The 25,255-nt window shown below is 44.8% G+C and overlaps 1 protein-coding gene across 3 annotated transcripts in view; it reads left to right on the top strand.

Annotated features, from left to right (window-relative positions):
* The window catches only part of PHACTR2 (phosphatase and actin regulator 2), a 168,201-nt gene that overhangs the window by 95,459 nt on the left and 47,487 nt on the right, over nucleotides 1-25,255 (top strand). For all 3 annotated transcript variants that reach the window (XM_056566729.1, XM_056566728.1, XM_056566727.1), the window contains exon 2: nucleotides 23,899-24,066. Coding sequence is in view for 2 of the 3 variants with exons in the window: in XM_056566728.1 (XP_056422703.1) it covers nucleotides 23,899-24,066 (168 nt within the window). In the remaining variant the exon portion in view is untranslated. The remainder of the gene's footprint in view (nucleotides 1-23,898; nucleotides 24,067-25,255) is intronic.

Genomic DNA, 25,255 nt, shown 5'->3' with positions numbered 1-25,255 from the left:
CATACGTTTCCGCACGGAGCCCCTTCTAATGTGCATCGGATCTCATCACGAGAGGATTGAACTTTTGGTCCTCCCCAATTGCACTTCTGAAATTCTCCTTGGACTTCCCTGGCTCCAACTTCATTCCCCAACCCTGGATTGGTCCACTGGGGAGATCAAGAGTTGGGGGCCCTCTTGTTCCAAGGACTGCCTAAAACCGGTTCCCAGTAACCCTTGCCGTGACTCTGTGGTTCCTCCAGTAACCGGTCTCCCTAAGGCCTATATGGACTTTGCGGATGTTTTTTGCAAAAAACAAGCTGAGACTCTACCTCCTCACAGGCCTTATGATTGTCCTATCGACCTCCTCCCGGGTACTACTCCACCCCGGGGCAGAATTTATCCTCTGTCCGCCCCAGAGACTCTTGCCATGTCTGAATACGTCCAGGAAAATTTAAAAAAGGGCTTTATCCGTAAATCCTCCTCTCCTGCCGGAGCCGGATTTTTCTTTGTGTCCAAAAAAGATGGCTCCCTACGTCCTTGCATTGACTACCGCGGTCTTAATAAAATCACGGTTAAGAACCGCTACCCCCTACCCCTCATCTCTGAACTCTTTGATCGCCTCCAAGGTGCCCACATCTTTACCAAACTGGACTTAAGAGGTGCTTATAATCTCATCCGCATCAGAGAGGGGGATGAATGGAAAACGGCATTTAACACCAGAGATGGACACTTTGAGTATCTGGTCATGCCCTTTGGCCTGTGCAACGCCCCTGCCGTCTTCCAAGACTTTGTTAATGAAATTTTTCGTGATCTTTTATACTCCTGTGTTGTTGTATATCTGGACGATATCCTGATTTTTTCTGCCAATCTAGAAGAACACCGCCAGCATGTCCGTATGGTTCTTCAGAGACTTCGTGACAATCAACTCTATGCCAAAATTGAGAAATGTCTGTTTGAATGCCAATCTCTTCCTTTCCTAGGATACTTGGTCTCTGGCCAGGGACTACAAATGGATCCAGACAAACTCTCTGCCGTCTTAGATTGGCCACGCCCCTCCGGACTCCGTGCTATCCAACGCTTTTTGGGGTTCGCCAATTATTACAGGCAATTTATTCCACATTTTTCTACCGTTGTGGCTCCTATCGTGGCTTTAACCAAAAAAAATGCCGATCCCAAGTCTTGGCCTCCTCAAGCGGAAGACGCCTTTAAACGGCTCAAGTCTGCCTTTTCCTCGGCTCCCGTGCTCTCCAGACCTGACCCTTCCAAACCCTTCCTATTGGAGGTTGATGCCTCCTCAGTGGGAGCTGGAGCTGTCCTTCTACAAAAAAATTCTTCCGGGCATGCTGTTACTTGTGGTTTTTTTTCTAGGACCTTCTCTCCGGCGGAGAGGAACTACTCCATCGGGGATCGAGAGCTTCTAGCCATTAAATTAGCACTTGAGGAATGGAGGCATCTGCTGGAGGGATCAAGATTTCCAGTTATTATTTACACCGATCACAAGAACCTCTCCTACCTCCAGTCTGCCCAACGGCTGAATCCTCGCCAGGCCAGGTGGTCGCTGTTCTTTGCCCGATTTAATTTTGAAATTCACTTTCGGCCTGCCGATAAGAACATTAGGGCCGATGCTCTCTCTCGTTCCTCGGATGCTTCTGAAGTTGAACTCTCTCCGCAACACATCATTCCTCCTGACTGCCTGATTTCCACTTCTCCAGCCTCCATCAGGCAAACTCCTCCAGGAAAGACCTTTGTTTCTCCACGCCAACGCCTCGGAATCCTCAAATGGGGTCACTCCTCCCATCTCGCAGGTCATGCGGGCATCAAGAAATCTGTGCAACTCATCTCTCACTTCTATTGGTGGCCGACTCTGGAGACGGATGTTGTGGACTTTGTGCGAGCCCTCTGTGCCCGGGATAAGACTCCTCGCCAGAAGCCCGCTGGTTTTCTTCATCCCCTGCCTGTCCCCGAACAGCCTTGGTCTCTGATTGGTATGGATTTTATTACTGATTTACCCCCTTCCCGTGGCAACACTGTTATTTGGGTGGTCGTTGATCGATTCTCCAAAATGGCACATTTCATCCCTCTTCCTGGTCTTCCCTCAGCGCCTCAGTTGGCTAAACAATTTTTTGTACACATTTTTCGTCTTCACGGGTTGCCTACGCAGATCGTCTCGGATAGAGGCGTCCAATTCGTGTCTAAATTCTGGAGGGCTCTCTGTAAACAACTCAAGATTAAATTAAATTTTTCTTCTGCATATCATCCTCAATCCAATGGACAAGTAGAAAGAATTAACCAGGTCTTGGGTGATTATTTACGACATTTTGTTTCCTCCCGCCAGGATGACTGGGCAGATCTCCTTCCATGGGCCGAATTCTCGTATAACTTCAGAGTCTCTGAATCTTCCTCCAAATCCCCATTTTTCGTGGTGTACGGCCGTCACCCTCTTCCCCCCCCCTCCCTACTCCCTTGCCCTCTGGTCTGCCCGCTGTGGATGAAATTTCTCGTGACCTTTCCATCATATGGAGAGAGACCCAAAATTCTCTCTTACAGGCTTCATCACGCATGAAGAAGTTCGCGGATAAGAAAAGAAGAGCTCCTCCCATTTTTTCCCCTGGAGACAAGGTATGGCTCTCCGCTAAATATGTCCGCTTCCGTGTCCCTAGCTACAAGTTGGGACCACGCTATCTTGGTCCTTTCAAAATTTTGTGCCAGATTAATCCTGTCTCTTACAAACTTCTTCTTCCTCCTTCTCTTCGTATTCCTAATGCCTTTCACGTTTCTCTTCTTAAACCACTTATCATCAACCGTTTCTCTCCCAAATCTGTTCCTCCCACTCCTGTTTCCGGCTCCTCGGACATCTTCTCCGTCAAAGAGATTCTGGCATCCAAAAAGGTCAGAGGGAAAACTTTTTTTTTAGTGGATTGGGAGGGTTGTGGTCCAGAAGAGAGATCCTGGGAACCTGAGGACAATATCCTAGACAAAAGTCTGCTCCTCAGGTTCTCAGGCTCTAAGAAAAGGGGGAGACCCAAGGGGGGGGGTACTGTTACGCCGAGCGCTCCGGGTCCCCGCTCCTCCCCGGAGCGCTCGCTACACTCTCCTCACTGCAGCGCTCCGGTCAGATCCACTGACCCGGGGCGCTGCGATACCGCCTCCAGCCGGGATGCGATTCGCGATGCGGGTAGCGCCTGCTCGCGATGCGCACCCCGGCTCCCGTACCTGACTCACTCTCCGTCGGTCCTGTCCCGGCGCGCGCGGCCCCGCTCCTTAGGGCGCGTGCGCGCCGGGTCTTTGCGATTTAAAGGGCCACTGCGCCGCTGATTGGCGCAGTGGTTCCAATTAGTCTGATCACCTGTGCACTTCCCTATATCACCTCACTTCCCCTGCACTTCCTTGCCGGATCTTGTTGCCATCGTGCCAGTGAAAGCGTTTCCTTGTGTGTTCCTAGCCTGTGTTCCAGACCTCCTGCCGTTGCCCCTGACTACGATCCTTGCTGCCTGCCCCGACCTTCTGCTACGTCCGACCTTGCTTCTGTCTACTCCCTTGTACCGCGCCTATCTTCAGCAGCCAGAGAGGTGAGCCGTTGCTAGTGGATACGACCTGGTCACTACCGCCGCAGCAAGACCATCCCGCTTTGCGGCGGGCTCTGGTGAAAACCAGTAGTGACTTAGAACCGATCCACTAGCACGGTCCACGCCAATCCCTCTCCGGCACAGAGGATCCACTACCTGCCAGCCGGCATCGTGACAGCAATCACATCAAAATCACAATATTTACCTCTATAATCGCAATCGTACATTTTCCCTTAATCGTTCTGCCCTATTAGTCATACTTTTCTAGTAGTAATAGCAGAGGAACAACACAACACAAAGCTATTTTTTTTTCTTTCTGTCCCTGCCTATTGCCCATCTATCCCTAACCCCCTCCCTGCCTTTACAATTTTTTTTTACTATATTAAAATGCCTTTTTGTCTGCCTGGTAGTGTGCTCACTACCAGGCAGACTTCCCCAGAAGTCACCACATCACTGATGCCTGCTGGGGCCGGCACTTCCGCCCTTAGCTCACTATACAGGGTGCCTCCAGCTGTTTCACCACTACAACTCCCAGCTTGCCCTGACATCTACTGGCTGTCAGGGCATTCTGGGAGTTGTAGTGGTGAAACAGCTGGAGGCACCATGTGGTGAAAACAATAACTTTGTTTAACCAGCGCAGCAGTGCTACTTTGGGAGCAGCAGCAGCGGCGCTCTCCCATACCCCGCTCCCCCCCCCTCCCCATATGCCTCTAGTGCTGAGCGGCGGCGCTCCCCGAACCCCGCTTCCCCCACCCCATTCCTCTAGTGGTGCAGACTTACCGGAGGATGAATGAGCTGCCTCCGGACAGGGTAACGGGGGCGGGCGGGACAGCGCGCGAGGCCAGTGGAGCTGGCCAATGCGTGCAGCCCCAGCTATCAGCGTGCTGGATTTCGACTCATTGCCAGGCTGAAATGAGTCGAAATCCAGTAGTGACGTCACTGCAGAATGCATTCGGCCACTAGGACGGCGACCCCTAGTGGCCGAATATAAAAGTGATTTTAAACTTAAAATCACTTTTTTTAATTAAAGTATATTAGAGATATGTTGTAGTACTTAAGTACTACAACATATCAATTTTTTTATTTCATGACAGTGCCCATTTAAACAGACAGGTAAAAATAAGGCCACCAGTTAACATTAAAGGGTTACTATCGTTCTGGCTGGCAGCATGATCCAGTGAAACTAAAAGTGCATTCCTACTGCCCAAAACTAGCACCAACACTCATGTGATTAGACGGACTGCCCGATGTTCTATCCCGGAAGTCCCATTCAAGACTTCCGGGATGGGAATTCAGTCAGTGAGTCACTGATCACGTGAGTTTTGGTGCTCGTCTCGGTCAGCGGGATTGTACTTTTAGTTTTACTGTATCCTGCTGCCGGTCAGATTGATAGTAACGCTTTAGATTTAGAATAAAATAGCCGTCGTCTTTAGGCAACCCTTTCGATTTGGCAGGCCTCTGATGATAGGGTTCATTCTGTCGAGACATGAGCTGCTATTAGTGGTGGAAGTGAGCGGAGGGAAAATGAGTTTACATGGTAGTGCATGGTGCACGGCAGGATTTAGGAGCCAGACTGTTTTTCTACTCTAGAATGGACTTTGACTCCTTTATAAATGGCTTACATATAATTGCTATTAACAAAGTTACTAGTTGTTCTGCATTTACTAAATTATACAATATAAATTTTTGTGCATGCACGCAAACCAGATGCAGAGGGAGAATTTCAAAACTAACTGCAGCCGTATTGATTCTGAATTTATGGCATACCCGTTTATTTCAACCAAATCTGGATTTTTACCTGGATTAAAAAAGGGCAGCAGGCCACTGTTCACCTGCATTAAACCCAATATACTGGGTTATAGTGCATGTGAAGAGCTTTACAATGTGGAATTAATGAAGTAATGCCAGTGTTCTAGGTCCTTAGTCTCCTAGTTGTATTACCCAGCTCTGCGCAATAGAGGCGGGGAGCCAGCCCACCGCACTCCACCCCCTCCCCGATATTCCGCAATCTGGCTAGGACGTGAGAGCCTGCCAGTGCCTGCGTGAATACTTTTGAATACTTTTAAATATAAAGAGCTTTAATGGCCCTGCCCTCAACTATGGCTTGCCGCTCTAGTGGTCTTCTTATTTGGCTCTGGAGCTGTCAGTCATAGCTAGGGGACTAGGCTATGAAAGCTTTCAATACAGAGAGCTCTGTACACCAAACAAGAAGCTCCCTTTACTAAAGAAGTCGATTTTAGATCTACATAAATGTGAATAACTGAATAATTGTGCCTGTTTGGTAGAGAGCTTCCAAAGAAATGTAAGACCAAAGGGTTCAAAAAATGTAGCAATATTCAGGCACAATTATATTTTCCAGGCATGTGCAACCTTCGGCACTGCAGATGTTTTGGGCTTCATCCCTCATGATGCTTTTACAGCCAAAATTCTTCCAAAGCATCATGGGAGATGTAGTTCAAAACATCTGCAGTGCCGAATTGTGGTTGAATGTTGCAAAATTATTTGAAACCTTTGGTCTTGCATTTCTTAAGAAGCTCTCTAACAAACACAAGGGTTCAGTAGGTTGAGCTTGGTTGAGGTACAGAGATGATCTGGCTCCAGGATCGGTGTCTGAATACTGGGATTGGGTTCGCCTATGGTTTCTTCTGTCTGGCACACTTTGATATGAATGCTTCTGCAAGAATTTCTCTATACAAGCCTAAAGAGATAGAAGATGTTTTACTCAAGCTTGTAAAAACAAGAAACCTTACTCATTGATGTAAAATGACTTTTATTGGCTATAGACACCATTGAAAATAATTTTTATTCTTCCTTTATAGCTATTATATGAAGAGCATTTTCTCCACCAGTCTTAAAACCTTTGCTTATATAGCATTGGCATGTTGCTGTGTGAGCCTTATTTTATCTTATATGTACACAACCCGTGAACTGTCTTGTATCTGCTCTTTCTCCAGCCTATGTGAGCTGGCCTAGGGACTTCCGTAATCGTAATCACGCCACGCCACCTCCATTTATGTCTATGGGAGGGGGTGTGACGGCTGTGTTCGCCAGTCATCTGGCACGGAGCAGAGTTTGCTCTGTGCAGCAGATGACTGGGGTGCTGCTGCAGATATCGTGGGGGTCCCCAGTGGCCGGACCCCCCGCGATCAGACATGATATCTCCTATCTCTTTTATAGGGGATAACATGTCAAGCGACGTAGTACCTCTTTTAATGTTGTAAATCGAGGGACGTGTATTAGGTATACATGCCCCCTCACTGTATAAGCCCATCTTTCACCTCATATTTCCATTATCAACCCATTAAGGACACGGGGCATACATGTACCTTTGTATGACACGCGCTCAGGACCTGTGGCTAATGCTGGACATCACTGATCACAGTGATGCCCGAAATGGCAGGAGGGCCCATAACTGCCTCCTCACCATCCGATCGGTGCTCCAGTCAGCCATGGCAGGCTGGTGCAATGGAGCACCGATAACACTGATCAATGCTATACTATGCTAATAAATAGTGGGGAAAAAGTTAATAAATGTGAATTAATCCTTACCCTAATAAAAGTTTATGTAAACAAAAAAATAAATAAATAAATAAATAAATATATATATTATATGTAAACAAAAATAAACATAAATCTCCCAACTATGAAAATATAATTAAACTGCACAGACAATGGTGTATACATTAAAAAAAATTCAGAACTGTGTATTTTTGGTCACTTTTTATACCCTAAAAGAAATTATAGTCACAAAACAAAATGGTACTGATCAAGATAATGGCACAAAAAAAAAATGAGCCCTCATACATTCATGTATATAATAAGATAGTGCTGGGCGGTATGACCAAAAATGCATATCATGGTATTTTTGTAAGTTATGGCAGCTCCACGGTATTTAACAGTATTCCCACCCCACATCGGGGAACTAATCATATGTTACCCGCAGGCGCTGCTCTCCCCGTCCTGTGAGCCGCCATCGCTTTAAATGAATTGAGTTGCGGGCCGCGGCGCTGGAAATGATTAAAGGACATCTGTACTGCATGAATTTTACATATTCCTGTGCCCGGGCTGCAAAAATAAACTTTGACTCACCTTCCTACGTTCCCCCGTTGCTGCGGTAACTGCCTCATGGTTCTCTGCTGCGATCCTCCTGGGGACGGGAACGTCACAGAGCAGTCAGCGTATCACCGGCCGCAGCGATGTCCTGCCTCGGCCGGTCATGTAAGGAGCTAGCCAGAGCTCCTTACATGACAGTGCGCTCAGCCTATCACCGGCCGAGACGGGACATCGCTGTGGCCGGTGATATGCTGACTGCTCTGTGACGTTCCCGTCCCCAGGAAGTAGCATGAGGATCGCAGCGGAGGACTGTGAGGCCGTTACTGGAGCAACGGGGGAATGTAGGAAGGTGAGTCGAAGGGGCCCTACTGGTATTGCGGTATAGGAAAAATTTATATTGTACAGAAAAAAAACTACCGGTATTCGGTATGAACCAGTATACCACCCAGCACTATAAAAAGCTGAAAAAAAAGGGGTCGGAAAAGGACAATTTTCAACATGCTATTTTTTTTCTTTTTTTTTTAAATTTTGGCCCACAAAAATATTTTTTTATTTTGTTTCACTGTAGATTTTGTGGTAAAATGATTGTCATTACAAAGTACAATTGGTGGTGCAAAAAACAAGCCCTCATATAGGTTTGTAAATAGAAAAATGAAAGAGTTATGATTTTTAGAGGGTGAAGAATAAATTAAAGTGCAAAAATGAAAGAAAAAATGAATTTAATATATAAAACCTGTGTCCTCAAGGGGTTAATATATAGTTTACACCCATCTGACAAATTCCCTGAATTGTCAGACAAACTATAAACCTTCATATCTTGCGAACGGAAGGGGGTATCAGGAAACTGTAAAAAGGGGTGTGATCAGTGCAGCCTAAGCCATTTAATTAAGGTGATGTAGATTATGCTAGAAATAAATATAGTAAATTATATAGGTAAAGTGTATTGGATCTGTTGTCTGTTGGAGGTCACACTCTCCACTCTCTAAGCTCCAGCAACTTTTTTTGGTTTATTTACATGAACTTAATTCGCTGTGGATCTGATGCTGCAGATTTAATCAATATAAATAAATAGCTTAAATCTGCAGTCGATTGTACTTTGAGTTGCACAAAAGTAAAAAAAAAAAATAATCTAATTTTTACACACAACATGCGTTTGTCAAAATTTGCTGCCTCTTTCTACCAAGAAACTTCCTTTCACAGGTATTTTTGGTAGCCCAACATGTTCCCTCCATAGGAGCACATTGGGATGAGGGGGTTGTATGGAATTAGATAAGCGTGGTGGTTTTCTTTTTGAATCATCATCTGTTGACAGCACAGCATTCCATAGCAGCCCAGCCCCGTTCACTTCTGTGAAGCTGAGCTGTAATACAACTCCTTGACAGGTATGCTGTTCCTGGAAGAAAGCAACTATGTTTTCCAATCCTGGATAACCCCTCTAAATTCAGACTGCATGTTTCCTGTGGTCACGTGTAAGATAAATGTGATATTGCAGTTCTGATGCTTTTATTTAATTGATCTTAAAAACATGATACTGTAATGCAATTTTCCATAAGGGCTCGTACATACTGCTCAATCTCTGCTCAGAGACATTCTGCTGGGGGAACCGCCAAAATCATTGGTACCGGACCAGTGAGGACATGCACCCTCTCCATAGACTGCAATACAGACCAGTGGAAGTCCGCCAAAAGCATGAACATGTTCCTGAATCTTGAATTGTTTGCCGTGACTATTTTCGCTGCAGAAATACTGCATTGTGAACAGTTTAACAGAATCCCATTGAAAACAATAGGACTCTGCTGCAACTGAAATTCAGCAGTGTGGAGGGGTACTCTGGCCCTAAGACAACTTATCCCCTATCCAAAGTATAGGGGATAAGATGTCTGATCACGGGGGGTCCCGCCGCTAGGGACCCCCGCAATCTCTCATGCAGCACCCACCAGTGTGTGCTCCACGCAGTGCTGGAGGCCCAGAGTCTGAAGCCTCACAACCACGGGGCTGGAGTATCGTGATGTCACACCCCGCCCCCTCAATGCAAGTCTACGGGAGGGGGCGTGGCGGCTATCCGGCATTAAAGATCAGGAAGGTGTTTTATTTATATATATATATATATATATATATATATATATATACACACACATAAATATATTTACATATACATTAGTGTGTGTGTGTCCTGGCAATCTTTTCATGGTAGTTTTTTGTTACATTACATTAAAGGGTAGCTCCCACCATCCTATAGAAACCCCCCCCCCCCCCCCCGCCCTGCATACCCCGTTCCCTCATTACACTTGCAGTTACTGCAGAGTCCGACAGCGGGCGTGCAGGGACAGCGGCGGCAACGAGGCGGCGGCGATGTGCGGGAGGAGTGGCCTCCCAGCCAGTGACCGGGGAGCCAATGCGCTTGCTCCCGCCTGTCTGATTGACAGGCAGGGAGCGAGTGCAGCCTAACTGAAAAAGGACTGATTGCCACTCCAAAATCAGTCCTTTTTCAGTAGCCGGTTTTTAAATGTAAATTAAACCTTTAAAAAAAAATAATAATAATAATAATAATAAAAGTATATTAGAGATATGTTGTAGTACATAAGTACTACAACATATCAAAAAATAAAGTTGGTGACAGTGCCCATTTAAAGAATGTAATATGTGCTGTTGCCATAAAAGTAAGAACAATAAGCTGTGTATTTTGCAATACAGGCAAAAAAATAATAAAAAACAGGCTTGAGCTGGGCCTATGCACTTAAGAATTTGAGGAATTCAGCTATACGTTTCCTCATGATGGATGGAATTTTTAGGACTACTATCTATCAGCAGACCAACCTGTTGAAGGAGTTTGCTCAGAGATTCCAGCATTCTTGGAGCTGCCTCAGGGGATTTGGTAAGGTCAGAGATTTGCAGTTTAGTTTCTATGGTATAGAATTCCAGGCAATACAGTATATACACATCAGACATGTAAAGTAAAGAATATAGATTGTGAAATTAATTTTAGTAATCCGAATGTGACAAAAGAAGAAAACAATACAAACTTTGTTCACATTGCAGCTTTGTATACATTATTTATAATATGTAGGGCTGAAATGCTAGAATGAGCCTAAAATGCTAAACTGCATCGAAGTAATACATCTATTCTGTATAGATCACCATATTCAGCTGCATTGCAGGTTGCTAAAGATGCAGAATCTGAAACCACTATTTACAAAATCCATTCTAAATGATTGAACATGGCCTAACATCTCTACCTCTGCGCTAGGTTTTTTCCAAGACAATACAGTCTAGATCAGTGGTTCTTAACCTTGTTGGAGGTACTGAACCCCACCAGTTTCATATGCGCATTCACCGAACCCCTCTCAATTGGAAAAATAAAATATATGATTTTTTTCAAATTCAAAACATAGGAGGTATATATTTATACATAGGTGCACAAAATGAACAAAACCATTAAAGGACATCTGCAGCTCTCATACATAAAAAAAAGTTTACCTCATCTGATAGCTCTTTCAAAGACCTTTCCAACGATACCTCATTTGTCAAATTTGGCCCAGCCATTCTCTTTTAATTGCCACCTGTAGCAGTAAGCAGCCATGTCATAAAGACTACATTTCCCATGACTCCCTGCGCCAGCTTCCTGTTAGCTGCTGCTCTCTCCCCCTCCTCTCCACCCCCCCCCCCCCCCGAGGAATTTATAATAAATTATAATAAAGTCACGCCCACAGCTCCTTCCCTTGTGGTTATCTCCTCCCATCCTCCCCCTCCCAGCTCATCAGCCCTCTCCGCCCTCTCCACCCTCACCCTCACTTTTCCCGGTGTGCTTCTGTGGCCCGATAGAAGCTAATCCATTTACTGTGTCCCCCCGCTGCGCCTGTCAGCCAGTGTCCCCGTGAGCACGATCAATCCCCACCGCTAGCGGGATCCATGTGCCCACTAGCGGTGTCACAAGAATGCCGAGCGCGGCTCTGTTCCCCGTCCCTGTCAGCTCTCAGGGTACGGGAACAGATTTAAAAGCCTCGCACGGCTAACCTATTACTGCGCAGGCGCAGCACTACGCAAATAGCGTAGGGCTAAAGTAGGTAACGCTAGGAGCCTAGCGTTAGCCCTACGCAATTTGCGTAGTACCCTGAGAGCTGACAGGGACGGGGAACAGAGCCGCGCTCGGCATTCTTGTGACACAGCTAGTGGGCACAGGGACCCCGCTAGCGGTGATGGTAGCGCTTGCCCTCGCGGGAGGCATTCTTGTGACACCGCTAGTGTGCACAGGGACCCCGCTCGCGGGGGGCACATTTGACACCGCCCAGCACTAGCGGCCTCTACTGTGCGCTCAGCCAATCAGGGCTGAGCGCATAATAACATTATGAATATTTATAAGATGGGAGGAGAGGGCACGACGAGCGGCAGGGGGAGTGAAGTAATCCCCCGGTGCATTATGGGCATTTGTGACGTAGCGTCGACCAAGATGGCGGCTCCATAGAGAATAATAGGTCGACGCTACGGGCGTTAGGGGACCAGGAGTTGACTTCCGGTGGCAACATAGCGGAGAAACGGGACCAGCCAGGTAATGGATCCCATTTAGAAACTTATATAACTTGTGATATTATTACATTTGGGTCCTAATTTAGCGCTGCAGTTAAGAACAAAGAACAAAACCATGAAAACATGATTTCCACACAAAAACATAATGAATATTTACGGCAAATCAGTGTGACTTCTGCTGTTGTCTTTCAGAGACCAGTTCAGAAATGCGCAGCTTTACCTTGGCAAGTGCCACTCTAATGTCATTTTCGCAACAATGGCAGTGTTCCCCCACATTAGGCAGGCAGTGTTCCCCTACATTATGTAGGCCAGTGGTCTTCAACTTGCGGACCTCCAGATGTTGCAAAACTACAACTCCCAGCATGCTCGGACAGCCACAGGTCCACAGGTTGAAGACCACTGATGTAGGCAGTGTTCCCCCACAGACATACAGCCTCCAGCCATATACAGTGTATGGCTGGAGGCTGTATGCATGTGTACTGCTCGCTTCAGTGCTCCGACCACCGCTCCGGCTATAGCAGTAGGTCTCGGGACCGGTGGTCGGAGCACCGAAGATGACGTGCCGCTGGTCACTTACCAAGCTGGCCAGCGTGCGTCTTCCTCCTTCTCTATCCTCCGGTCCTCGGTGCCTTAGTTTCCATGGGCGCACGCACAGGACGTCGGTGACGTCCTGGCGTGCGCTATGTCCAGGCGGCCCCTGCGATTTTAAACTTAACATGGGGCCGCAGGGAGTTAATAGTGATGGGGGAATTGCCCCGTTGCTACAGGACGGGCAAACACCGGCCCTGCTCGGGGCCCCAAGCAATCGTTTGGTTTGCCTGTCCTGTTGCGACCTCCTCCGCCGAACCCCCGGGACTGATTCACCGAACCCCTGGGGTTCGATGGAACCCAGGTTAAGAACCACTGATCTAGAAGGAAAAGGCAGTGGGAAGAATATGATTATTTAGGAGCCCTTTTAGGCTATGTTGACAAAGTATTTTCAGTCGTCGTATTTGTAGTCATAAAAAATGTTTTTGTTTTTAACAAGCAAAGTTGTTAATATTGCTGCATGTTATTTCACATTTTTACTGCAGTTTTTTCTGTTTCATAGAAATATTTAGTAATTCCAGACGTTATTTCTTATGGCTGCAAATAATAAACATGCTTATAACAGACCTGTGGAATTATGGGCATTTGGTATGCAATGTGTGCACTGGCAGCCACTTTTCTACAGACTTTCATACAACACATTTAGCAAAAATACATCCATAAACAATAAGTCAACAAACTCATTTTTATGGCCATATTTTTGCAAAAAGTTTGCTGTGTTTTACACTGTGTGAACATCGCCTGAAACTGTTTTGTTTCCAGGATTTTTTTCTTTGATGGCCGCTGGCTTCTCCTCAGCCCATTGCCAGGCAAATATGAATGAATGAAGGCAGAAAGAAATGAACATCTATGTTCTCTGCTAGATTTCTACAACTACTGCATCTTCTGCAAACAGACTAGAGAGAAAATAAAACAAACTTGTCAGGAGTAGGTGAAGGACATGAGCTTTCCAAGAACTCTAAAGACGGCCGGCTGCTGTTAGTATAGGGCCGGCCTTTAAATAGCTTCTGCTTATGTGTGTCCAGAACTTTACCCCAGCGAAGATAGAAATAGACTATAATTGGTGGGTCCAGTGAGTACGTAAAATGCAGCAATGTTGTAGAGTGGTGCTATACGTGTACGAGAATTAACATGCTTGCAGGTGGCCAAAGAACAAAATGATATGTCCCCAGATACTACTGTGTAACGCAAAACTGCCATTATGCTCTGGTCTGTCAAAGAATGTCAAATTTGGTTTCTGGGTAAAATCCAAATGGAAGAGGGTATTGGGGGGGAAAAAGTAGGGACACGTATTTCCGAGAGTTTTTTAACTTTAACAATAGCGATTCCATATATCCTATCCAAAGAAGGAACCACTACACAAAGGGACCAAAATGTAAAATCAATATATTTTATTTATTATAGCAAATTTAAGACAAATACAGAAAGAATGAAAAAGGTTTAAAAACACAAAGGTGGGGGACTGGGGAGAAGGGGGAGTAAAAGGCAGCAGCATAGGTCCAATGCAAATTCAGCAATAAAGTGCTAACACAAAGAAAAAAAATATATAATATATGTAGAGAATTCATGCAACAAAGGTATATAGGTAAGTAGATAAACACATACGTGTATGTGTAAATCCGTAATGTGGGGCTTGTTGCTTAGTCCCCATAATGTTCTCCAGGCCTGATAACTGACATACACTTATTCTTTGCTTATGGACCCTTTACTGGTATTGGATGGTTTTCCTCTTCACAATACAGTTGCCTAGATAGGGAGAAATGTTGGTAACAGTAATGTTAGGGAATTGTTGCTTGTTTCCCTATTGCTTCATGGCAGCTGTTTATATTGCAGAGAATTGGTTGTTATCTCTGTATGTGATCATGTATTCTTGGCGAGTTGTGCTATTACATACATAGGGGAGGAGGAAGCTTTAGAAATCTATTGGTATACAACTGCGCCCTGAACTGTACAATGTGTCAGTACAATTGTCATCACTGCAGATCCTATGCTGAGGCCCAATGGAGCGCAGAGAACATGGGAATAAACAAAAGCAGTCGAGTGAAAAAGAAGAAAACATGCAGGAAGCCAGCTGCAGTTAAAGAAACATTTACGTCACTTTATTCATGGAAAAAGCGAGTAATAGACTCTACAGGATATTCATTTTTAGAGTTCAGACAAGATATTGGCAGACGCAATGGAAAAATATTGGTTTTCTATTGCACTTGTGCATGTGGTTACAATACAAATTGCATTGAAGCCCTGGTGATCTAGAAAAGAGTTTATGACCGGGGAGTCCCTGCTATCTGGGGTGTTAGAAGTATTCTTTATGTACCCACAGCCATTAGCTTTTATTATGGCCAATATGGCTGCATTATATCTATTATATCATAGGCTTTATTTCATTGCTAGGTCATGGGGATCAAATTAGCACTTAAAGGGGGAGATTTATCAAAACCCGTGCAAAGGAAAAGTTGCCCATAGCAACCAATCAGATCACTACTTTCATTTTTGCAGAGGCCTTGTTTAAAATGAAAGAAGCGAGCTGATTGGTTGCTATGGGCAACTTTTCCTCTGGACAGGTTTTGATAAATCTCCCCCAAAGACTGTTTAGCCCATATCAGCTGCCAAAACCAACCAAAGTTTAAACATGAAGGCCACAAGGTTAAATGGGCACTGTCACCAACTTTATTTTTTGATATGTTGTAGTACTTATGTACTACAACATATCTCTAATATACTTTTATTATTATTATTTTTTTTTATTAAAATGCTTTAATTTACATTTGAAAACCGGCCACTAGGGGTCTCCCTCCTAGTGGCCGGCTGCAGCCTGGCGTGACGTCACGCCTGAAAAAGGACTGATGCGGCTGGGCATCGCTCCTTTTTCATTCAGCCTGCGCTCGCTCCCTGCCTGTCAATCAGACAGGCAGGGAGCCAGCGCATTGGCTCCCCGGCCACTGGCTGGGAGGCCACTCCTCCCGCACATCGTCGCCGCCTCGTTGTCGCCGCCGCTGTCCCTGCACGCCCGCTGCCGGACTCTGCAGTAAGTGTAATGAGGGAACGGGGTATGCGGGAGGGGGGTTTGTGATGGAGGGAACGGGGTATGCGGGGGGGGGGGGGGCGGTTGTGATGGAGGGAACGGGGTATGCGGGGGGGGGGGGGGAGACGGAGGGGACGGGCTAGCGCCGCATGTAACTAACTAATAGTTTATCTACACAGGGTGCCTCTAGCTGTTTCAATACTACAACTCCCAGTATGCCCTGACAGCCAAAGAATGTCAGGGCAAGCTGGGAGTTGTAGTGGTGAAAGAGCTGGAGGCACCCTGTGTAGATGAACTAAGGGCAGAAGTCCCCCCCCCAGCAGGCATCAGTGACGTGGTGCCTGCTGGGGAAGTCTGCCTGGTAGTGAGCACACTGCCAGGCAAACAAAAGGCATTTTTAATATAGTAAAAATAAAAATTAAAAGCAGGGAGGGGTTTAGGGATAGATTGGCAATAGGCAGGGACAGAAAAAAAAAATAGGATGGTGGGAGCTGCCCTTTAAAGGAGAACTCCAGAATATAAGTATTGTCCCTTATAGTGCCGGCAGTAAAAAAAATAAAGATGTACATACCTTCCTTCGCTCCCCTGGGGCCTCCGGTAACCGTCTCCGGTCTCCGCCGCGATCCTCTTCCTGGCTGCTGGTGGTCTGCGAGTCATACTGCTCTCAGCCAATCACCGACCGCAGGGAAGTCCCGACTCGGCCGGCGATAGGCTGAGCGGTAGTGGGACGTTTCCGGCCCCGGCAGCAGGTGCCGGTGTAGTAAAGGATTTTGTATCCTGAAGCGTTCTCACACTGCCACTCAGCCTATCACCAACCGAGTCAGGACTTCAATGCGGCTGGTGATTGGCTGAGCGCAGTATGACTCTCCGACCACCGGCAACCAGGAAGAGGATCACGGCGGAGACCGGAGCCGGTTACCGGTGGCCCCGAGGGAGCGGAGGAAGGTATGTACATCTTTATTTTTTTTACTGCCGGCAGTATGGGGACAAATTTTATATTCTGGAGTTCTCCTTTAATGCATCTGGCGAAACATAAGGTGCAATTTGTAATGTCCTGTAACAGGACAAGGATGCTCCCCTTCCATAGACTTCTCCTGCTATGTCAAATACATTTTTCTTGATACCATTCAGTTGTAACATGTCATGTCATGCTGCTGTATGGTAATGGAATTTCAAATATGTAATTAGATACAGGAACATTTAGAAAAAACATACCGTGCCAAAATGCTCCACCCACCTAGGGTTGTCTCCTGGCCTGTATTTTACCGGCACAGCCGGTATTTTGGCCACCCTGCTGGTATTTTTATATTATAAATACCGGCAATGCAATGGCCACTATTTATCCATCCAATCCTTCAACTCCTGGAATGTTGCACCATATACTATTCCAGTGTTTCCCAACCAGTGAGCCTCCAGCTGTTGCAAAACTACAACTCCCAGCATGTCCGGACAGCCGTTGGCTGTCCGGGCATGCTGGGTGTTGTAGTTTGGCAACCGCTGGAGGCACCCCTGCTTGGGAAATATTGACCTATACTATATACTACTATATAGTCCAACATACTGGGAGTTGGAGTTTTTGTTTGGGGCAGCTGCTGAGCCACAGGCTGTAGTTAGTAACTAACTGCAACTCCCGAATTTAATGAAAAAAGCGATCAAAAAGTCACATCAATAATAAATAACGGCGCCCGATGGACCCCATTGCTATAATGGGACCTGTTATTGGCCGTTATAACCCGTCAAAATTACGGCCGTCAAACTGCAAAAAAAAAGGTGGACGGGGCATACTGGCAATGTGAAAGGAGCCTAAGGGTGCATAAACATTATGTCCCAGTAGAAAATCTGCAGCATTTTTTTTTTTTGGTAAATCTGCCACATTAGATTTGCTACTGTGGATTGTGGTGCAGATTATGTATATAGAACAAAGTGTTTCCAGTGAAGCATTGCATGGGATATACATTGCCGCACTGCACACAGCAGTTCAAGGAGACTCCTTACTCCCACAACAAAGACTTCTAGCCAATCAGCACCTTGTTCTGTACTGACAGAAGGCAAGAACCCCCGAAATGACTGCCTAAAAGCTCGGGCAGTGGCTTTTCTCTCCAAAAATAAAAGGCTTGGGCAATTGAAATCCAGCATGCTTGATCCTTCACTCTTCTGACATCTGTTATGGGAGAGCGGGGAGGCCTCTATACACATTTAAAGGTCAGACGGTCCCACCAGCCAAGGTTGGCTGATTTTTTTCCACTAATGTGGGTCTTATCCAACGGTCTCCCTTGGCATGACGCATAAAAACTGGTGTAAGAAAAAGTGTCAGTGTTGCTTTATGTAGGCATTCACATTGCTTTTATCATTTTCCGATCTCCTGGGAACAAATGAAAGCTGGCATCTGATTGGCTGCAAAGGGCAGGTCACAATAAGTCCTGTACAGATGTCATTAACCCCTATAAAAGATCCCACCACCTTTAATTTGGTCTTGTATATATTCTTATGTATGGGATTGAATTAAAGGAGTACTCCGATGCTAGTTTTTTTTTTAATGGTAAACTAACCCTAAAGCAAAGTTATATAACATTGTAAATGACTTACCTTATCCATATCGCTCTTTTCCTGGTCTTCTCCCGCATTTCTCCTTCTAACGGAAGCTGGCTCCTTTTTCTTCAATCTATGACGCTCGACCGCTGTTTCTTCAGCACCGCCGCCATCTTAGCCTGGTGACTCATCGCTCCCATGAGTCACTGCGGGCTGTGCCGGCCTCCCAGCCCAGAGTCGGCTACTCCCCCAAAGTTAATTTATTCTGCGCATGCGCAGTACTACGCAAATAGCGTAGGGCTAACGCTAGGCTCCTATCGCTGCCTACGTTAGCCCTACGCTATTTGCATATTACTGCGCCTGCGCAGTACTACGTTAGCCGCGCGCAACCCCGCTAGCGGTGATGGTAGGGATGGGAGGCATTCTTGTGACACCGCTAGTGCAGTGTTTCCCAACCAGGGTGCCTCCAGCTGTTGCAAAACTACAACTCCCAGCATGCCGGGAGTTGTAGTTTTGCAACAGCTGGAGGCACCCTAGTTGGGAAACACTGCGCTAGTGGGCACATGAAAGGAGGGAAGGAACTTTATTATAATTTATTATAATTTCCTGGGGGGGAGAGGAGGGGGAGAGAGCAGCAGCTAACAGGAAGCTGGCGCAGGGAGTCATGGGAAATGTAGTCTTTATGACATGGCTGCTTACTTCTACAGGTGGCAATTACAAGAGAATGGCTGGGCCAAATTTGACAAATGAGGTATCGTTGGAAAGGTCTTTGAAAGAGCTATCAGATGAGGTAAACTTTTTTTTTTTAAAGTACCAGCGCTCCGGAGTACTCCTTTAACTGATGTCCTTTGGAGCCTATTGGCATTGCAGTGGTTGCATAACACTCCCCTATTTTCATGGATGAACTAAACCACAACTCCTTTAAAGGAAAACTATTTTTTTCTTTTTCTAATCAACTGGTGCCAGAAAGTTAAACAAATCTGTAAATGACTTTAGAAAAATCTTAATCCTTCCAGTACTTATCAGCTGCTGTATACTACAGAGGAAGTTATGTTGTTCTTTACTGTCTGACCACAGTCTGACACCTCTGTCCACGTCAGGAACTGTCCAGAGCAGGATAGGATTGCTATGGGGATTTGTTCCTGCTCTGAACAGTTCCTGAAATGGACAGAAGTGTCTACAGAGAGCACTTTGGTCAGACAGTAAAGAAGAACATAACTTCCTCGGTAGTATACAGCAGCTGATAAGTACTGGAAGGGTAAACATTTTTTTAAATAGAGGTAATTTACAAATCATTTTTTTATAAAAAAAAAAAAAAAAAAAAAAAAAAAGTTTTTCACTGGAGTACCCCTTTAAATACAATCTTGGGACTGCTTTTCTTCAAGGTTTCTTCAGTCCTACCTCCCAAGTGGAAACAAGATCTTTGGACGAATTTATCAAGACCAGCATTCCACATGCCAGTCTTATGGTGAAAAGTATGGTTGTTTCACTTCCCCTGATTTTTACGAGGTGCGCGCCTCTTAATAAATCACAGCGAGGGGCCTTGCGTGCCATGCTTCTGAAATATTCTTGCTCCAAACTTTGGGTAGCTCCAATTTACGTTACCACTGTAGCGTCAATTGTAATAAATCTGGTATAGCCTCCTTTCATAACCACTTAACACCAAACTCCACCAATCTGGCGAGCAAGGGATGAAGGTGAAAAACTTGCAAAATGGAAGGCTTGCACAAAAGGAATAGTTTAATCTGCTGGTTTCTTAAAGGGGTACTCCACCCCTAGACGTCTTATCCCCTATGGATAGGCGATAAGATGTCTGATCGCGGGGTCCCGCCGCTGGGGACTGCCAGGATCTCTCTGCTTCACTCTGTGTTCGTTCAGAGCATTGGGTGCAGCACCGCAGGCTTGTGACATCACTGCCACGCCCCCATAGACTAGACTTGAGGGGCGTGGCCGTGACATCATGCCAGTCATCCGGCATGGAGCGAAAGTTTGCTCCGTGCACCTGATGTCTGGGGTGCCAGCTGAGACCGCGGGGGTCCCCAGCGGCAGGACCTCTGCGATTAGACATCTTTTCCCCTAGCCTTTGGATAGGGGATAAGATGTTTAGGGGCAGAGTACCCCTTTAAATTCAGTTTGCAGATGCTGTTTTACGGTAACTAGAATTACAATTGTCATATCTTTTTAGTGAAAGTCCTTTAATCCAGTTACATTCTGACACAATACATAAATAGACCCCCAGTGTAGGGTTGGCAGAAAATTGAATGACTTTCTGGGGTGGAAATAGATAATTTTGGGTAGAGACTTTTTTTTTTCTTTTTAATTTGTTTATAAACAAACGCCAGATGTAGGCATACATTTCATCAGGAGATGATCAAGTGGGAAACTCTGTGTTCTTACTTTACAGTGTGTTTGGACTGTCATTCTGTATTGTGTAACCACTTCTGCTTTTGTTTTCACTCTTTGTTTCTCTTTATCATCCTGGCCTCCCCAGGGGAAGCGTTACCATAGGATCTTTCATTTTGATTTCTATTTGGTCTATTTGGTGAAGAGCTGTTTATGCAGCTGCATATTGTCCCACGTGACGGACGTGAACACATGCTCATTTCAGCTATTCTCCTGTTTCTCGCAGAGGGACTTTCTTCATCTATTTGGGGAAGGAAGAATAGTATATTCTGTTTGAACAAATCTTTGCTTATTTGCTATGGTCTGTAGATTATCGAATTTATGGCTATAGAAGACCTTAGAGGACATCTATAGCCATTGATACTTGTATCTGATAAGTCAGAGGTTTTTCTGTTTTCTTTCACATACTTTATGTATTGTATTGTTAGGATATCCTAAAGTGCTGCCGGGATATTTTCTTAAATTTATACCTAATGCTAGTAACAGTGCATGTTGGGTGATATGTTTGGCTACCAATTTTGGACATACGATGTGTTTTTTGGATCTTGGTTTTTAAGGGCCTTTATTTTGTTTGGACCTTTTCCTCTCTGCTGGAGATATTGTACAAATAGATTTTACTACAATTTGTGCAATATCATCCTCTGGTTCACTTAGAGAGTTAACGTTTTATGTATTCATTTTAGTGGGCACCTATGTAGGAGGATTTAGAATAGGATAAGAGACCTCTTCTTTTCTTTCCCCCACCTTGTCATATCTGATCCTTTTTTTTTTTAATCTCTTAAGGTTTTACCTCTGGTAACTCAAAAGACAAGTCCATGTAGGACATAATTGTCCTTAATGGACTAGTTGCAGGACAAAGTTGAGAAAGGACAGCGAATGTAGTATAGAGGTGTATAAACAGGTTTGTTAACTGATTCCATTGTGGTTATGTTATACCATGGTATTTAAATAGGCGCATGCTATCTCTATACATCTGGGATTGCAGATCCAGTCTTGTTTAGCTATATCTGTCCCCTTTTTATACTACACCTGATTACCTTTACCTGTGGGGGTTTGTATCATATTTTTAATTTGTTATTAAATTAATTCTGTTTTAGTTCGTTTCAGTGATGCTTTAGCTAACATCTTATACTATTTCTCAGGGATTCCCTCACCTACAGACTTTTTCATTTATAACTGCTATCCATATATGCAAAGATAACCAAACATGTAAATGTTTTTGTCACTCCTCAGTTATTTGTCCATACAAGCTCAGTTTGTGATATTGAAATGTTCTCCATGTTTCCCGATGTTCTGACAGTTCAGGTTACATGAAAAAGAAAATTCCATTTTTATTGTATACGTTTGAATTGGTGACTTAAAACTCCCCCATTTGTTTATGTGGTTAAGAGCTCATGTGAACTGTATCGTCTTGTAATATATCTTTTAGCTCTTTAGCTTTTTTGATATCCAGATTTATTTTTGAATTTTTATTTGGTTCAGTACAAAAATAATAATTTTTAATACACAACCACTATTGTTGTTAATCTTGTATCAATAGTTAGTTCTATCCGTGTACAAGGAGGGCCTGTTGTTGCATTGGCTTACTGACTAAATATATTAGGCTTCTTTCACACTGTCATTGTGCTTTGTCCAAAAATGACTATTTAGGCTCTCTCTTGCCTTCATTGGCCGTTATCGGGACAGAGCACAACGGGCGACAATGGGTCCAGATGGATCCCATTGACCATAATGGGGTCAGTCGTGTGCCGTTGTTTATAGTGGGAGAAAAAAGACTGCACATGCATTAATTTTTCTCCCACTATTCTCCTCCATTTTTAAACGGCCGATGTACTGCTGGGACATAACGGCAGTGTCAAAGAAACATTAGACTTTGTCCACATCTGCATTGGAGGATCTATTAGGAGTCCCTTTTGCAGATTTTGTCAAAAATCCTTGACAGAATAGCAAAGAGTGAAACACTCTTCTGACCAGCAAAATGTCAGACACTATGACAGAAATCCAATGGACCCCATTAAAACCAATGTGGTCCTTTGGGTGCTCTTGGTGTCTGGCATGCAGGGGATCTGCCACCGCAACAGTGGTGTGAAACTGGCCTTAAAAGGGTACTCCGCCCCTAGGCATCTTATCCCCTATCCAAAGGATAGGGAATAAAATGTCTGATCACAGGTGTCCGGCCTCTGGAACCCCCACGATCTCCGTGCAGGCAGCCAGCATTCTGAACATTATGCTCAGAATGCTTGGTGCGGGCAGCCGTGGTCATTACATCCCCCACCCCCCTCGTGATGTCATGACACGCCCCCAGCGTGGCAGCGATCAGACATCTTATCCCCTATCCTTTTGGAAAAGGAATAAGATGTCTAGGGGCGGAGTTCCCTTTTAAAAAGGACCTCTGGCCTCTCCTGACCTGTCTGTTTCAGTAAATCTATTTATTTCCCATGAAATTCCAATTCTGTAACGTATCCTCTTATAGCTCTGTGCTGTGCCATTATCTTACTAAAAAATAATTTAAATACCAATCCCATTATTGCCAATAGCTAAGTGAGTGTTAGCAGGTGAGGGTGTTTCCCTATACTACCAGGCACTGTCATCTTTGAATATTCTCCTCCACTTGCCTTTGTACTGGATTTCACTGTTAATTTTTTATACTCAAATCTGCAGTAAAAAATTGCATCAAATGCGAATGTACTGTCAATTTGGTTGGAGTTTTGCATCATTTTCTGCAGTTTCTTTTCCCACAAGTTTTGTTGCGACCAGATGTTGCTTTACAGTCAGATACATAATGTACTACTTTTCAAAGTGTTTTTGTTTATGGTGTTTTTTTCAATGGGCAGCATGCTGAGGGTGCTGGAGGTGCCCTAAAGGGTCCCCCCCCCCCCCCCAAAGTAGCTATAGTTATGAGTTCTAATAGACAATATATGACTAATAACATCTAGGCAGAGAAGAACTAAAGATGTGATGTTTTTTTCAGTGTGCTGTTATTTTCCATAGTCTCGAGGCTGATTTTACTACTGATGTAGATCTTTCTTTCGAATTGCATAAAGTATCTCTTCTTATTATCTTAAAGGAAACCTATCTCTGTAACCATGTTGTGTTATCTGTGTGCAGTATGTTATTGAGCAAGAGGAGCTGAACAGATTGAAATGCATATTATTTAAGATGTTAGTATTGTGAGAATATATTCAGTTTAAATGATAGTATTAGCTAAAATAATTCAGTTTTTTCCCCTTACAGTTGACGGTTTGGACAAAGCTTCCATTGCAAACTGTGATGCACCAAACACAGGCAACCAATCGCCTCCTCTGAAGAGGAAAGGAAGGCTTTCATCCATAGGAAAAATTTTCAAGCCTTGGAAATGGAGAAAGAAGAAAGCTAGTGAAAAATTCCGGGAGACCTCAGCAGGTGGGGACACTTGAGAATATGCAATGCCCTTTAATATCTGTAATCCAAACAGGTTATTTTTAAGAGCCGAGGAATGTGCTCTCTATCACCAAAGTGCAAATGTGTCACACTAAAAAAAAACGTGCATGAGGATGCGGTTCATCGCAAGCCCTTCTCTTAAAGGAGAGAGGCCCCCCAACAAACCTACCCTTTTTTCCCTCCGGGCCAGAAGGCACCTGCAAGGGTCCGGGTTCAATGTCAATTTTTACCGAAGCTACTAAGGGCCTGCAAGTGCTCCTGGCATCAACCTAAGCGTTAACCAAGGTGTCAGCCATGGAGCCATATACTGATGGCATCTCAGCCGAAGCCGAGATACCCGGGGTTGCAGGGAGGTGAGAAACCAGAAGGCCACACACCTCTGCTAGACTGGCAGGAGGAACACCCAAGAGGGCAACCACACCCTGACCGTCCTAGTGAACATAGACACAACAATTGGGGCACAGTGAAAAAAGGAGACAATAAAAAGGAGACAAAGAAATAAGTGGTAACCCAAACAGGTACAGCAGCAAATGTTTATGTTTCTACCTGTCTCATGGGATCACTCCTTTCCTGCAACAGCCTTCAATAAATGGCAAATGTATGCTAAATTGCTGTGAGAAATTCTCCATGTACTTGCCTATCAAGCCGGCTTGCAGCTGCTGAACTTGACGGTCTTATACAATTTGCATAAATCCCATTGACATAAATGGGAGCTGCGCAAATTTCGTAACACTTGAAGCTAGCTGTTTACATAACTCTTGGAAATACCTCATTTTTGCAGCTCCCCTAAATGCGAATGAGAGTTATGCAAATTGCTTAAGATAACCGCCTTGACTGTTTTAAGCCTTTTCGACCATCTCCGGCGACACTCAAGGCTGGGTTCAAATGTTAGAGCTACAGTGTGATAATGTGTTGCTCTGACTAGAACTGCAGCAGTACTGCATTCTGTCTATTGCAAATTTTGCAGCAACTCGTAAACCCAACCTAAAGGTAAGAGAAAATAATGCAGTTGAAGCACTAGTAGAAAAGTGTGAAGTTAAGGATGCAAGGGGCCTTCCTGGGTAAAAGACCCTCCCCCTGCTATTCTCCATTGTATTCTCCAAGAGTGCCAGTCTTTATGTGCTGCAAGGTATTAGACAACTTCCCATTAAATTTCCATAGACATAAGTAG

This window comes from Hyla sarda, chromosome 3 (genome assembly GCF_029499605.1).
Source record: "Hyla sarda isolate aHylSar1 chromosome 3, aHylSar1.hap1, whole genome shotgun sequence".
NCBI lineage: Eukaryota > Metazoa > Chordata > Amphibia > Anura > Hylidae > Hyla > Hyla sarda.
Note: the sequence above shows the minus strand (reverse complement) of the source record. Positions and strands in the feature narration are given on the sequence as shown.